This window comes from Lipophrys pholis (assembly GCF_963383615.2).
Source record: "Lipophrys pholis genome assembly, chromosome: 6".
Lineage (NCBI taxonomy): Eukaryota > Metazoa > Chordata > Actinopteri > Blenniiformes > Blenniidae > Lipophrys > Lipophrys pholis.
In genome coordinates, this window is record NC_137629.1 from 24,703,032 (window position 1) to 24,716,741 (window position 13,710).

General features: G+C 40.9%; 2 protein-coding genes across 2 annotated transcripts in view; both read left to right on the forward strand.

The window, feature by feature from the left end:
• Window positions 1-4,720, forward strand: part of ndst1b (N-deacetylase/N-sulfotransferase (heparan glucosaminyl) 1b) — a 44,856-nt gene extending 40,136 nt beyond the window's left edge. Inside the window, exons 9-15 of the mRNA XM_080465590.1 lie at window positions 144-240; window positions 501-624; window positions 1,208-1,382; window positions 1,490-1,660; window positions 2,178-2,287; window positions 2,671-2,773; window positions 2,866-4,720. Coding sequence (XP_080321716.1) covers window positions 144-240; window positions 501-624; window positions 1,208-1,382; window positions 1,490-1,660; window positions 2,178-2,287; window positions 2,671-2,773; window positions 2,866-2,985 — 900 coding nt within the window. The 3' untranslated portion in view covers window positions 2,986-4,720. The remainder of the gene's footprint in view (window positions 1-143; window positions 241-500; window positions 625-1,207; window positions 1,383-1,489; window positions 1,661-2,177; window positions 2,288-2,670; window positions 2,774-2,865) is intronic.
• A 752-nt stretch (window positions 4,721-5,472) lies between these two features.
• LOC308110972 (H-2 class II histocompatibility antigen gamma chain-like) lies at window positions 5,473-9,590 on the forward strand. The gene is made up of 8 exons (XM_080465619.1): window positions 5,473-5,841; window positions 7,033-7,202; window positions 7,939-8,033; window positions 8,183-8,239; window positions 8,312-8,395; window positions 8,506-8,587; window positions 8,684-8,881; window positions 9,054-9,590. The coding sequence occupies exons 1-8, from the start codon at window positions 5,588-5,590 to the stop codon at window positions 9,059-9,061; spliced, it is 948 nt and encodes a 315-aa protein (XP_080321745.1). The 5' UTR covers window positions 5,473-5,587; the 3' UTR covers window positions 9,062-9,590.
• The last annotated feature ends 4,120 nt before the right edge of the window (window positions 9,591-13,710 follow it).

Here is a 13,710-nt window from a genome sequence, read left to right on the forward strand (position 1 = left end):
ACGATCACAATTTCAGATTAAATCTTCATCTTGTGTAGCGTGAAGATTTGAAGTCACCCTTTTCCTGTGTTTTTAGCGTTACTGTACTTGTTGAACCCAAATGTAAAACAGAGGGTTGTTTGTGTGTTTTCGGGGGACTACAGGATCCTTGTGAGGACAAAAGGCACAAGGACATTTGGTCAAAAGAGAAAACGTGTGATCGCTTCCCCAAGCTGCTCATCATCGGGCCTCAGAAAACAGGTGAGACGGTGCTTCAACACCCTCTACAGGACGAAGCGAGAAACTGTTAAAATGGAGGTTTATCAGTCACATCCAAAGGGAAGGAAACATGATGGCTTTTAAGCTAATTATTAGATTCTGAGATTTATTTATTTATATATTTTTTTGATTGCTTTAAGCTCTTTGCACAATAAGCTTGTCCTCACTTTGTGATTTGGCCTGTTGATTATTTTTTTATTCCTGCGTATCCTCATCTTTCGGTTCACATGTTGTCCTTTCAGGAACAACAGCTCTGTACCTGTTTCTCGGCATGCACCCCGACCTGACCAGTAACTACCCCAGTAAGGAGACATTTGAGGAGATCCAGTTTTTCAATGGACACAACTATCACAGAGGCATTGACTGGTAGGAAATCCTGAAACTCGGCTTATTTTCTAGAAATATTCTCAACAGGGTACTATGTGTATTGTTAATGAGATATATCTGAGTTTTTGTTACATTATTTATTAGTTTGAGGGTACAGTTTCCAGACATCTCGCAACACTATTCTTACTTCAAACACACTTGTTTGGAGGCCTTAGTGGTTCGTGTGAACATTTGGATTCAAATTATATCAACATCTTACAAAAACAAAACCACTTTCTGCTGGCGTTCCTCTCCAGGAGCTGCTGTGTCCTGAAGGTTTAATTGATTTCAACGTGCATTAATGTGAAGCTTCATGCGTCACAGCACCTGAAAAGAATCCAAAACTAAATTTGCTCAGCAGCTTGGAAATTTCTGCAAGTGGGCTGCCCAGATAACAACACACTATAACACTGTACAGTGTTTGTTTTTTTTTTTTTTTCTTCCTGTGTGCAAGGATGCCAAGCTGTTGTGCATGGTCCATCACCCACACAGCGAACGGACAAATTATCCTTAACTCTGGAAAGCAGAACGAACCACATCAAGTAACTGTCGCTGCTTGTAACACTTTGTGTTTTTGTGTTAGGTACATGGAATACTTCCCTCTGCCCTCCAACACCAGTTCAGACTACTACTTTGAGAAGAGTGCCAACTACTTTGACTCTGAGGTGGCTGCTCAGAGGGCTGCGGCGCTCCTGCCCAAAGCCAAGATCGTCACCATCCTCATCAACCCGGCAGACAGAGCGTACTCCTGGTACCAGGTCTGTGACCCGCAACCCCTCATCCTCACACCTGCTGAAACTGTCTTTTGAATAGGAGTCGCTGTGATGACTTAACTGTTCTCTTGATGCGTCTTGTCCGGCCGCAGCACCAAAGAGCCCATGATGACAAGGTGGCATTGAAATACTCCTTCCATGATGTCATCACTGCGAGCCACGACGCGCCAATCAAGCTGCGGGTCCTCCAGAATCGCTGTCTGGTGCCGGGCTGGTACGCCATCCACCTGGAGCACTGGCTTAATTTCTACCACTCCAGCCAGGTAGGACAGGGAGGTTTGATTTATGCTTCCACTGGTGAACAATGTGCATTCAACAAAAGAAAAAACAGTGCAGTCTGTCTTGTAATTCGCCCCGAACCACCTATTAGATGTTTAGAAAGAAGGTAGATTAACTAAATAATGCAAGATTATCTTTAATTATTTGCTGAATGCTGAACCTCTGAATATTTTTTATAATATAAGACGTTGCTATTTTACATTTCAGTTGCCTTTAATTGAAATTGGCTTCATACGTTTGTACATACTGTTACACTTAAGTTTTTACACTCCTTTAAATTTACAATAAACGTGACCCTCAAACTCTTTTCCATTTAAATATTTAAAACTTTCACCTTTTATCTGCTCATTTGCGTCATGCTGGGAAAAGGCAAACCCCAAACCTTCAGCTATTTCCTGCTGCTTCGCCACCACACGGGGTTTTCACATTATGTCACAGCGTTTACATACACACCAACTGCTCCTGCTCTGATGTTTGGCTCCGTTTTTGTGTCTCACCCAGCTGTTAGTTTTGGACGGACAGATGCTGAAGACTGAGCCTGCCTCAGTTATGGATAAAATCCAGAAGTTTCTCGGCCTGGCCAACGTTATCAACTATCACAAGATTTTAGCGTAAGTATCCCCCCCGTGTCAAACTCCACGCCGCTGCCTCGCTTCAAAGTGACGTGGAGATTGAATCGTAGCTTCAGTGGTTAGAAATCGTGTCCAAATGCAGATGTGGAAAATTTTAATTTTTCTCCCCCGGCAGGAATCAGTTTTTAGAGTCCACTATTGTTTAGTTGTCGGTGTTAACCAACTGAAAATACCCTCTGAGCTCTTTTCTAATCAATTACTCCGCTATAGAGAAATATATATTTTGTCTTGCGGCACTGGGTGATGTTATTGCATTTATAAAATCATGTTTCAACTTCCGTCCATCTTGTATTTCGCTTCATCTAACAAGCTGTAATCTCAGCTCACTATGGGTGGTAAACCATGGTATCTATTATGTGCAGGTTTGACCCCAAGAAAGGATTTTGGTGTCAGCTGGTGGAGGGAGGAAAGACAAAGTGTCTGGGAAAGAGTAAAGGACGCAAATATCCTGACATGGATCCTGAGGTATGATCTAACATCTTAGTGTAAAATGTATTTTACTGAGCTTTGAGTTTTGTTTCCGATCTGATGTTCTCTTGCCCACGTATCTCTTTCAGTCCCAGGGGTTCCTCAGGGAATACTATCGAGATCACAACATTGAGCTGTCCAAGCTCCTCTACAGGATGGGTCAGCCACTGCCCAGCTGGCTCCGGGAAGAACTGGTCCACACCAGGTAGCAGCACCCGCAGGTGGACGACCACATCTCCACATCTGAACCACTGCTCTGTCCCGCTGCGGGCTCCCTGTCCACGTGGCCCGAAGCATCGAGGATCCCAAACAGTTTTGACACAGACTGGAATATATTGACAGTTCGAGGATGGGATTTCCTATGAGGACTCAAAACCTGACTGTGATCTTCCACAATAGGACAACAGTGGACGAACCAGAGCAGAGACATGGATGTCCTGACGGTGTGTCCTGAAGGAGGAACGGGACGATGCAGTGACTCACACCGGGAACCGACAGTGTTTGATAATCACATCTCTGTTCTTCTTAATCAAGCTCTCTTTTCATCACATGAACTTCTTCCAGGAAATCAAAAGAACGAAAAAAAAAAAAAAAGAGTGAAGCTTGAGTAGCCTTCTCTTTTTTTTTAGTTCTCGGAGCTGGAAGCAGAGATGTAAACTCTACCACGTGAGGCTCCGGCCTTCAGCCGTGGTGTTCACTGAAGCAGGCAACAGGCATTTCCTTCTGAATGCAGAGCAGCCTGATCGACAGCGAGACATGGGTTCGGTCTTTGATAGAAATGTTCTTGGGGGTGAAATGAGACATGTGGAGTTTTGACTCGGGGCTGCATGTTGTGGCCTTACATGATAGGCCTTGGTAGAACCTAGTTATCGCATTTACAAGTGCCAGGGAAGAATGTTCATTAAACTATTACCACGTGGACTTTCGGGGGTTCTTTTTAAGTTTGTGTTTTATGTTTTTATTTTCTTTGATCTTGTTTTAACACTTCTATAATGCTGAAGGCAATGCATTATTGTAGAATGTACCAAAACTAAAAAAAATCTTCGCTCCGTTGTTTCCATGTAGGTCGGATGTACGGTGGAGGTATTTATTCTGTCTCGGCTCAGTTTGCGAGGATCATTGATGGGTGACGTCAAGATGAAAGTTGAAAGCACAATGTTTTAGGCATCCGAGTAAAGATGAATTCTGAACATACTGGAAAGCACACTAACAAAAAGGCTCCAATCTGTGAAGAACATCATAAGCTTGTATGTAAACTCGGCGCTCCGGTTGGACGGTTTTCACACCGTGCACAGAGCAGTGCATTTGAAAATCGGTTTTGAGCATTGGGTCTTTGTCAAAAATGTATAGTTTGTCATTTTCCTTTATGTCATTTACAAGAGGACTATATTTTGGGAGGAAAAAGCTGTGGGCGGGACCGTTTGTGAACGACGTCTGGTGTGTTGGTGGAGGAGTTCCCACTGCGACTAGATGTCAGGCATTGAAAACAAACCGCTGCTCCTACTGCAATAGTTTTGTACAACGTTCCGGTGTAATAACGATGCACACGTCGGTCCATTATCTCCTGACTTTGTACTGTACATAACGCAACACCCTGGGTAGACCTAAATTATTGAATGTGTTTGGGTTTACGCTCTCCCAATCAGCTCATTCTCATCATGTGAACTGTCAGCGCTATACTGAGGGGAGTTTGGATCTTTTCATGGTGCGGAGGTGTTTCACTAAGATTAGTCCCACTCAAGTCCTCTCACTGCCAACTATTGTACAAAGGTACCGAGTCTCTCCATATAAAGTATTAAGTGATAACACATAACGGCAACGATGGTACTAATCTCCTGGACTGTATGATAAAGATTTGTAATTGTTGTCAATAATTTTTACAGTGTAACTAATATTGTCGGTGCTTTTTAATTTGCAAATAAAACACCACTGTATTTTTCAGTAGTTGGATCTTTCTTCCCCCTTCCTTTTGACCTTGCGATGTAATAACAAAATGTTTTATTGCAGGGATTGCTGTGAGATTGAAATGGAAGATGGTAAAGGCAGAAGGTTTTTGGATGCCGATTCCTTGTTGTCTGGCTGAAAATGGAACCGCCTTGGTTTACAGGTCAAGTGGAGATACAGCGTCTTAACAACTTAGTATTGATTATACATCATAAAAAGTTGAATAAATAAGAGTGACGTTATTTTGAATAACGATTGAATGTCAAGACTTCTGTTTTATTTTTAAAAAAAATTCTAAATCGTGAATTTGTCTCCATTAAGAACATTAAAACTCCCCATTAAGTTCTCCATCAGGACTCAAAACTGGGAAAGTCTTTGCTGTGAGTCGTTGTTAAGCAGTTAAACTACTCCATCATGCAGCTTACTAAGGAGGTTGAAGCTTTATGAAGTAATTTGTCTCTGTAGAATCTATAAATGGACTTATTTCAATTTATTTGCAAAGAAAATCATTAAGGTTTTTTTTTTTTTTAATGTTGAGATTTGGGGATTTTTTGTTTTGTTTTTGCTTTTACATCTAAGTGGATTTGGGATAGGAAATCTGAGGTATTCTCTGTGTATTCTTAATGTTTTTCACGTTATGTCTGTGATCGCAAAGGGTTTTTTCCCCACCCAACAATCAATCATTTCACTAACAAAGTACTTCCAAAAGCGTACTTTTGGTTATAAATAACAGCTCAGATGTGATACGTTTCACTGCATTTAAAGTAGATATAGGTATAGTGGACACATCTCTAAAAAGACAGTCTCTCTGTGTTAAATGGGTTTCTACACTGCTCACTCTGTGTTGTCTGCCTCTGTGAACAGGTGATGGTGAAAATCTGCCCAATCACAGTTGCCTCAGTTGAGCCGTCCCACAGAGTTTTATCTGATCATTTGCTAAAGGCTGTTTCTCCACTCCTTCCTCATTCTGAGATTCATGCTTTGGTCTTGAGCGGCTTTTCTTCACTTTGTTGCTTTAACAAAAGCTGTAAAATGGCCCACTCTCCAGAAGATGATTCCGTGGCGAGTGAACACCTGGCAGCCAGTGAGGAGAACCTTATTCCCCAAGCAGCAACAAGAGGGTAAGAGAGATTTGCCCCCAATAAGGTAAACTCAAGTATCAATAGGGTACAATTTGCTCCAAAAGTCCAACTCTTCTATTTTGTTTAGCGAATATGGACCTACTGAACTTTCTCTTTTAAACCATTTAGGTATATCATTACCATCATTAGTATTTCTTATTGTTTGTGTGTTTTTGTTATCATTTAGTTTCACTTTCAGGGCTCAGTTAATATACCTGTAAATGAAGTTTTGTTAAAATGACATTTTGTTTTTTGGATTTCCTTAGATTTGTGTGTGTGAGATCGCTTTTCTGGTGTAGTTTTTAGAATGTATTTATCAAAAACCATTTGACCACAGTTGGACTGTCGCGCTCTACATGATGCCTGCCTAGTAACAGATGACGCGGCTCTTTTTATTGGTGGGTAATTCACAAAGAAAAATAGGAATACAAGTTGCGTGGACGCATTTACATTTAATAACGCGACTGAAAAATGAGCAGGTTTGAGCCGATAAACCTAAAGAAATCCATTCACATGCTGTACCTGTGTGCTAAAGAATTTCACAGTTGATGTTTCACATTTGATCATATCAATAATGCTGGTAAAATGTGAGTTAAATGTCAGATGGGGCGTATTTAAGCGTGAAATCAGTTTCCATGTGGCTTTTATTTGAAACTGTGCCATAACTTAAGGCAGGGCATGTACTTCCTGGTAAAGCAAAGGAAGGACTCTACCTGGTAACGAGTGATCCTTGCCTGCTATTGGTTACTGCAGATACAAACAGCCTTTAATGTATTTCAGAAAGCACCCCCTCAATATATCATTCACTTGATTACTCACAGCCTGCTACCTATGTAACAGACGTTTAAAAATATTTTCATTTAATTCCATCAAGTTGTGGCTTTTGAAATGTGAAACATTAACTAAGCTCTTCATGCAGCTGGGGGAAAGGAAATATGAGAAAGCTCCAGTTTACTGCGTTGACATTTAAAGACACGGGAAAAAACATTTTTTCACTCTACATTTACATTCACTGTACAGCTACTGCTTTCTTCCCCATTAACATATCAAGCAGTCCTCACATATGCATAGTGACAAACAGCAAGTCTTTTTCTCTGTCTTGTTGTTTTCAGCGCACACAGACATACTGAATTACTACCTGGGTGGCTGTTTCATACTTTATAATAATAATAATAAAAATCTTTCTCACAGGGAATCCAACAGCAAAGCGCTGAAGATTGCAGGCCTGACTACCTTGGTGTGCCTCCTGGTGTCCAGCCAGATCTTCGCTTGCTACATGCTGTTTGATCAGAGGCAGCAGCTTCATGGACTAAAGAAGACTTCAGACAGATTGGACAGAGATATGCTCCGCTCTTCCCAAGGTGATAGGAGGCAGACGAGGGGAGAAATAATCCATACATTCTTTTCTGTTTGAATTGTATTTTGTGGCTCATAAAAAAAATCAAACCTGCAACACAAACGTCTGGGATCAAGAAGAAAAATGAAGAGTCAATCGCAGACTCGTGGAGAGAGGAAATCTTCAGCACAGTACTTTTGTTTTCTGATAACTGTGGACAGAACATTTGTCAGTTTTCAGTTTTTTTTCTGAGTTGGAAAGAATTTAATAAACCAATCTCCGTGTCACAAAATCTCCAACGTGTGTGGACGATACAAAATTAAAAAAAAACTGAAAAATACAACAAACTAAAAAAAAAACCCAAAGGTCAGTCAGATAAGAGTGACTCATAATGACGGGTGACGGTACTTTCCCCTGAGACAGTGGATCCTAAATTTTTTATTTTTTTTCTTATTTAAGAAAATATCAAACATCCACTTTCTGGTAGAGTTGCGGCAGAATTCCACTGCTCGTTTTGAGAATTAGTCTTGTTTTGAAGGCTGTGACTTTTTTTTTTCCTCACTTGTGGACAGTGAGTGTAAAGGGGAGGCGTCTCCAAATCAAATCCTTCTAATGCACAGCCTAAATAAAACACAGTAACACACTAAACAGCCCATAATAACACCATGCACAGATCCAGACAGCGTACCAACCATTATTCTGTTTGTTTACCGTGTTGCATTTCTTATTTATTTACTTTTTTTTTGCTTTCTATTTTTCAGTTAAAACTCCAATGAAGTTTCAGATGCCGATGAACAGTCTGCTCATGGACTTCAATGCCGATAAGGACGCCGTCGCCACCACACCGCCACAGACTGTAAGTTTACACCGACATGACAACCGCGCACCTGATGTAGGGATGTGAAAATTGGCAGATTCTTTCATCCGTACCTTCCATCACAAGTTTCCCCCGGTGGGTCGACATTTAAATATAGCTGTTGGGTTTCTTCACATTCTTTCTCCTAGAAACAGCAGGACACTGCGGTTGCCAGTATGGAGAAACAGCTGATGGACGTCATGCAGGTATGACGTTTCCTCTTCACACTATATTGGGTATTGACTGTCGTCACTGAGCTCCTGACGTGTTTTGAACAGGACTTGGATCTGCCGCGGTTCAACGAGTCTTTCCTGGACAACATGCAGAGCCTGAAGCACCAGATGAATGAAACTGAGTGGAAGGTGAGGAGTAATACTAAAGCGGTCTTACGATGACGAATGCAGCTAAAGGAGACATTAATGGGGCTAAAAGTTGTCGCGGTCACGTCTGTGTTCCGCTGTGCACTTCTCAGAGCTTTGAGACCTGGATGCGTTACTGGCTGATCCTCCAAAGATCCCAGGAGAAGCCCGCGCCTCCCCCGACTCAGCAAGACAGCAAGTCTCTCTGTGCATTTTAATATTTAGTTGACATGCTTTTTTATATATATATATGTGTCTAATTTAATATCCTGATACTTCTCATTGGTTTAGTGCCTGTGATCAAGACCAAATGTCAGACGGAGGCAACAGGCGGCGTCGGCAAGTTTGGCTCCTTCAAGCCTCAGTGTGACGAGCAGGGTCGCTACCACCCCATGCAGTGCTGGCATGCCACCGGCTACTGCTGGTGTGTGGACGAGACTGGAACTGCCATTAAGGACACCGTCTCACGTGCAAGGCCCCAGTGTGGAGGTAAAGGACACAGTTAGGATTATTTCACTTTTTTCGTCAAGCTGAACGATGCCGGACTGAGCGCCCTCAGATGTCCTCGCAGCACAGCCACATTAACTTCATATATACACTTTGTTCATGTGCAAGCATTAACTACAATACTAAAGTTTTTTTTGTTTTTTTTCTCCTACAGAATTGTAAACCAGATGAAGACAAGTCTGGAGCAAGATGTTGATTTTCATCATGGAAGCTTTGCAAATATGAGAAATTGGGTATTTTAAAGTTGATGCTTACCTGCATATAATCATGAATCCTTATATTGATTTCTGTCATTCTGCTGGTGGGTTGGAATAAAATCAGTAATAGCCTACCTGTATATCTTATATATTCTTAATTAGTCTTATTTAGCATGTATTAATACAATCTCAAGTACCTACATTTACTCAGCGTAGTGTTTCATAAGGTATGCTTAAAGGGCCGGTACACCTGAGCAGCATTTACAGTGTTACGATCCAGGCTTTGAGCAAAGACTCTTGAATATCTTTCTAAATTATAAAGAGTGATCATCATTTGTTTAAGATCCTCTAATGTCACATTCGCATCAAAGGCAGAGAAGAAGTGGCTCTGTTTGTTTATAAAGTTTAAATAAAGTTTTTCGAGCGATGCTGTCTGCACTTGTCAACAAGAGATCATGTAATTGCTGAAGCTATAATAAACTGGATGAACCTGATTTGATTCGGCGACGTCATTGAAGGATGCATTTTTCGGGATCATCGACAACCTGTAAGTATATTTGTAATCCAACTTAAACGTGACTATATCATACTTGGGTTTATGGCTAAGCCCAGATGATGATGGGGTGAAAGCGTTAAGTAATAACTGTTATTGATCGTCGACCTGCTCGCACTGTCTTTGACTTGATTGAAAGCAGAATCAACTATTTTAACAGTAAAACTACACTGAACTATAAAACTCCTCAATAGGCACTTATTTTTTCCATATTTGAACACCCCTTTATAGACTATATTGTAAGTCATCAATGAAAAAAAACTAATTGCTGCACTGAAAGACATTTTAATTAGTGTGGGAATGACAACAAACAAAAAAACACGAGTTGGAAAAAAATGGAGAGTTTTTAGAGTAGCCCTATAGGCCCTATAGTAATCCCACTTTGTTTCATAACTAACTCTCAAGCTGATTTTCAAAGCATTTTAAGATTTCTTTAAGAGTGAAAGTACAAAACCAGCCACATCAGGCCTCATATCTGAAAGATGTATATTTTCAGGCCCTCAGTCTATGATGAAACATTTTCTTCTCTGGATCTTGTTATTTTGGTTGTGCTGCAGCCTTACTTCCTTATGACTGGCCGTCCTCCTGGTCTTGGGCTCACTGGCACTTAAGCAACAGCCTCTTCACCTCGCTCTCTTACTTACAAAGTCCACTTGTTTCCAGGCTTTGGGGCTTTTCAGCGCCCTGGGCCAGCGTGGATGGCCTGCGTGCACGGCGGGCCCCCTCTCAGCGTGGAGCCGTCATCTTAATGCATCAGCCAGGCACTACATAAATATGAGTCACAGCAGGAGGCTCCGATAATGAATTCAAGAGACATAATGATGAACCATGGCAGGGCATAGAAAGTTACTAAATATCAATACTTCCATTGAGTTATTAACTACCTTTAAAGGAGTGGAGCTACTTTACTGGTTACTTTTACAAAAAAATTACTTATTACTTGTAAAAGTTACTTATTTGTTATTTCTATTTGTCATTTTTATTTAGGATTGGTTATTAGTGCACACATTAGCTGAAGTTAGTTTGAAGTCAGGTGGTGAAATGCACATGTTATTTTGGTCTGTTTGAGCTCGTCGGCCATTATTAAAGTAATAATTGCAGTGATTCACACAGTCTGCATTCCACGTAGAACTCGAGCTAATGATTGTTGAGGGACTGCAAATACTTCCCCACCACGCAGGCAGTCAGACGGCATTAAAGCAAACATCTGAATGAGATGGACGGAGAGAGACAGCAGCTCTGCGAACGCTTTCACCCATGACTAAAGTAACAAGCTCATCTCAGTTATTGTCACGGCCTTAATCTACTGATCGCAACAAGTAAAAAGAAATTCAATATACAAACATCTTAATTTAGCCTTTTAATGAAACTGCTTTGTGACTTGTGAAGTTTTCTCTTTCTAAACGTTTTTATATCTAAGTTGTAAAAACATTGCGAGGTCACAGAAATTGCAATACGGTCAACTTGTTAAGGCAACAACAAATGGGACGTACCCACAAGAGAATCCTGAGGCATGCACAGGGACAATATGCAACCCAAGATCATCATAACTTCGATATCAATAACCTGTATGTACATTCTTGATTAAAAGCAATTAGCAATGGTAATTAGATTGTCAAAACATGTTGCTGTTTCTTCATTATTTGTTTTAGGCAAGGCAAGGCTAATTTATTTATAGAGCACCATTCCAACAACACAGGGCGATTCACAGTGCTTGACAAATAAATAATAAATGTTTTAATGCATTTCTTTAATTTCTTTTAAAACTTTAGTGTAGTTATTTTATTAATATTTTATTTTATTTCTTTGTAAAGCTTTCCTGTATTTCTGTAATTTCTTTGTAAAGCACTGTGAATTGCCCTGTGTTTGAATGTTGCTCTATAAATACATTTGCCTTGCCTTGCTAATAAGTAACACCCTTTCTCAACTTGAGCTGTATTGGCATAGTGTCACTATTATTGATCATTGCTATGATTTGAGGACAATTATACATTTAAATGCATGAAAATGGCACTTGCAATATCAACGTCACCTCCTACTGTTTTATATATAAATATGATATTGCGATATTTATTTTACTGCATGAATATTATAAGGGTTTCATTATAAGGCTCCATAACCGGACCGAAATCTGATCCCTGATCACAGACACCGGTGAAAGCAGATTCTTGCTGATTAATAATTCAAACCTCTGTAATGAAAATCCAGGTGAGGCAGTGGCTTTATTCCACAAACGCACAGGATGGCCTCTGTGGGCATAGAAGCAGTTGTAAGAGTATATACTCTTTGCCACATCAGTATATTCACATATTTCTGCACCGTTGGTGAATAATGTTTTGAGATTTTCAAAACCTCTCTCACTAATGTTTTTTTTTTTTTTTTTTCCCCTGCAGATACGTGAGGAGGCCGAGCCAGTGAGAGTGGGAGTTGTGCTTACGACAAATCCAGGTAACGCGAGGACAAATAGCTGTGAATTTACCATGCAGTCATGAGGGAATTTGATCTAAATGTCTCTCCAATACGCAGAGCATAAAGACTGTGTGGTTATTCGTGAGGGAGGCTGTGGAGTTGACTACAAATCAGCAGAGGAAGAGGTAAGCTGTTTCAGTTTTATGCACTGCACACAGCATTTATTTATTTGTTCTGCGGGGACTGTGCTTAAATGTGGATTTCTTCCATTTCACTCAGGCAATAAAATCCTTCTCATTTGACCAAGTTGTTGCTGTTGATGACATAGAGGTAAACAACCCCTCTGATTCCCCTCTTTTACAAGCCTTTTAACACCAGCTCTCTATAATGTGACGTCTGGAAACTAAAGTCTCAATATGAATCTTCAGGGTTTTCACTGTGAGCTCCTGCAGCCGCTCGCTGAGTCCATTTCCAGTGGGTATAATGGAGCTTTGCTGATATCTGGGGCCTCCACAGAGACAGTTAGGTCATTGATTGACCAGCGTATCATCGCACAGGTGGAGTGGAAACAATTTACACTTGAGATTGGATTGTGTTTCTCTTTCTTGATAAATCTCACTTTTCCCTTTGTGTTTTAGTTTTTAGCAAATGTGTTTAGCTGTGCGGCGGAGCGAATAAAACAGGACTTGTTCATCTCTGTGTCATTTCTTCAGGTTTGTCTTCTAGTCAATAGTAAAAACATAGAACATGTGACTAAGGGTGATGCTTTGGGTCAAAGCTAATGCCTATCAATGTCAGTTTTATCCAGATGGCAGCGCCGTGGACCTCCTCAACCTCAACAAACAGACTCTACAACTGGTGACACATCCAGTCCTTGGAAAGTATGTCACAAATGAATTCTCCATCTTTATTTTATAAACAATATATTTAAAACTCATCCCTAATGCTTATTGTGAAAGCCAGCTAAATAATTACTCTTTGTCTTAGTTTTGTTGGGGGTTTGTGTGAGGCGTGTGTGAGCTCAGCAGAAGAAGCCTTCCGTCTGTATGAAACATGCAGGGAGACTATGAAGACCAATGGAGGCTCCATTTTCAGCCGGTAGGTCGAAATAAAGCACAGGTCAGATGAACTCTGTGTATACTCTGTGAAGTTGGTTTAATCCGAACGCAAAGGCAGAGATTTGTCTTTCTTTGGCCCCATTTGTCAGACGTTTAAAATGAGATTGTACCGCGTGTCGGTCAGCTTTAAATCTCCTGAAACGTAAGAACGTGTTAAGTGTGTGTGTGCGTGTGCGTGTGTGTTCACAGATGCAGTTCCTTATTCTCTGTGTTTCTGGAGTGGAAACTTCATCCGGGGGCGTTGGAGTCGGATGTCTGCCGCAGCAGATTGCAGCTGTTCAGCCTGGCAGGAGGAGCCACCAGGACAGACCTCAGAGGGTCAGTCACATGGTGAACCTGGACATTACTCCCATGCAGCACTGCTCTCACTGAGGCTACCCGTGATGTACATCTCTAGTTTGGGCCAAAGACTCTGGCTTTCGTTTACAATGGAAATCTTGCTTCTTAGATTAGATTAGATTAGATTAGATTAGATTAGATTAGCCTTTTCTGTGTGTGATTGTCTGTCTGTCTGTGTAATGGCCGAGCAACCTG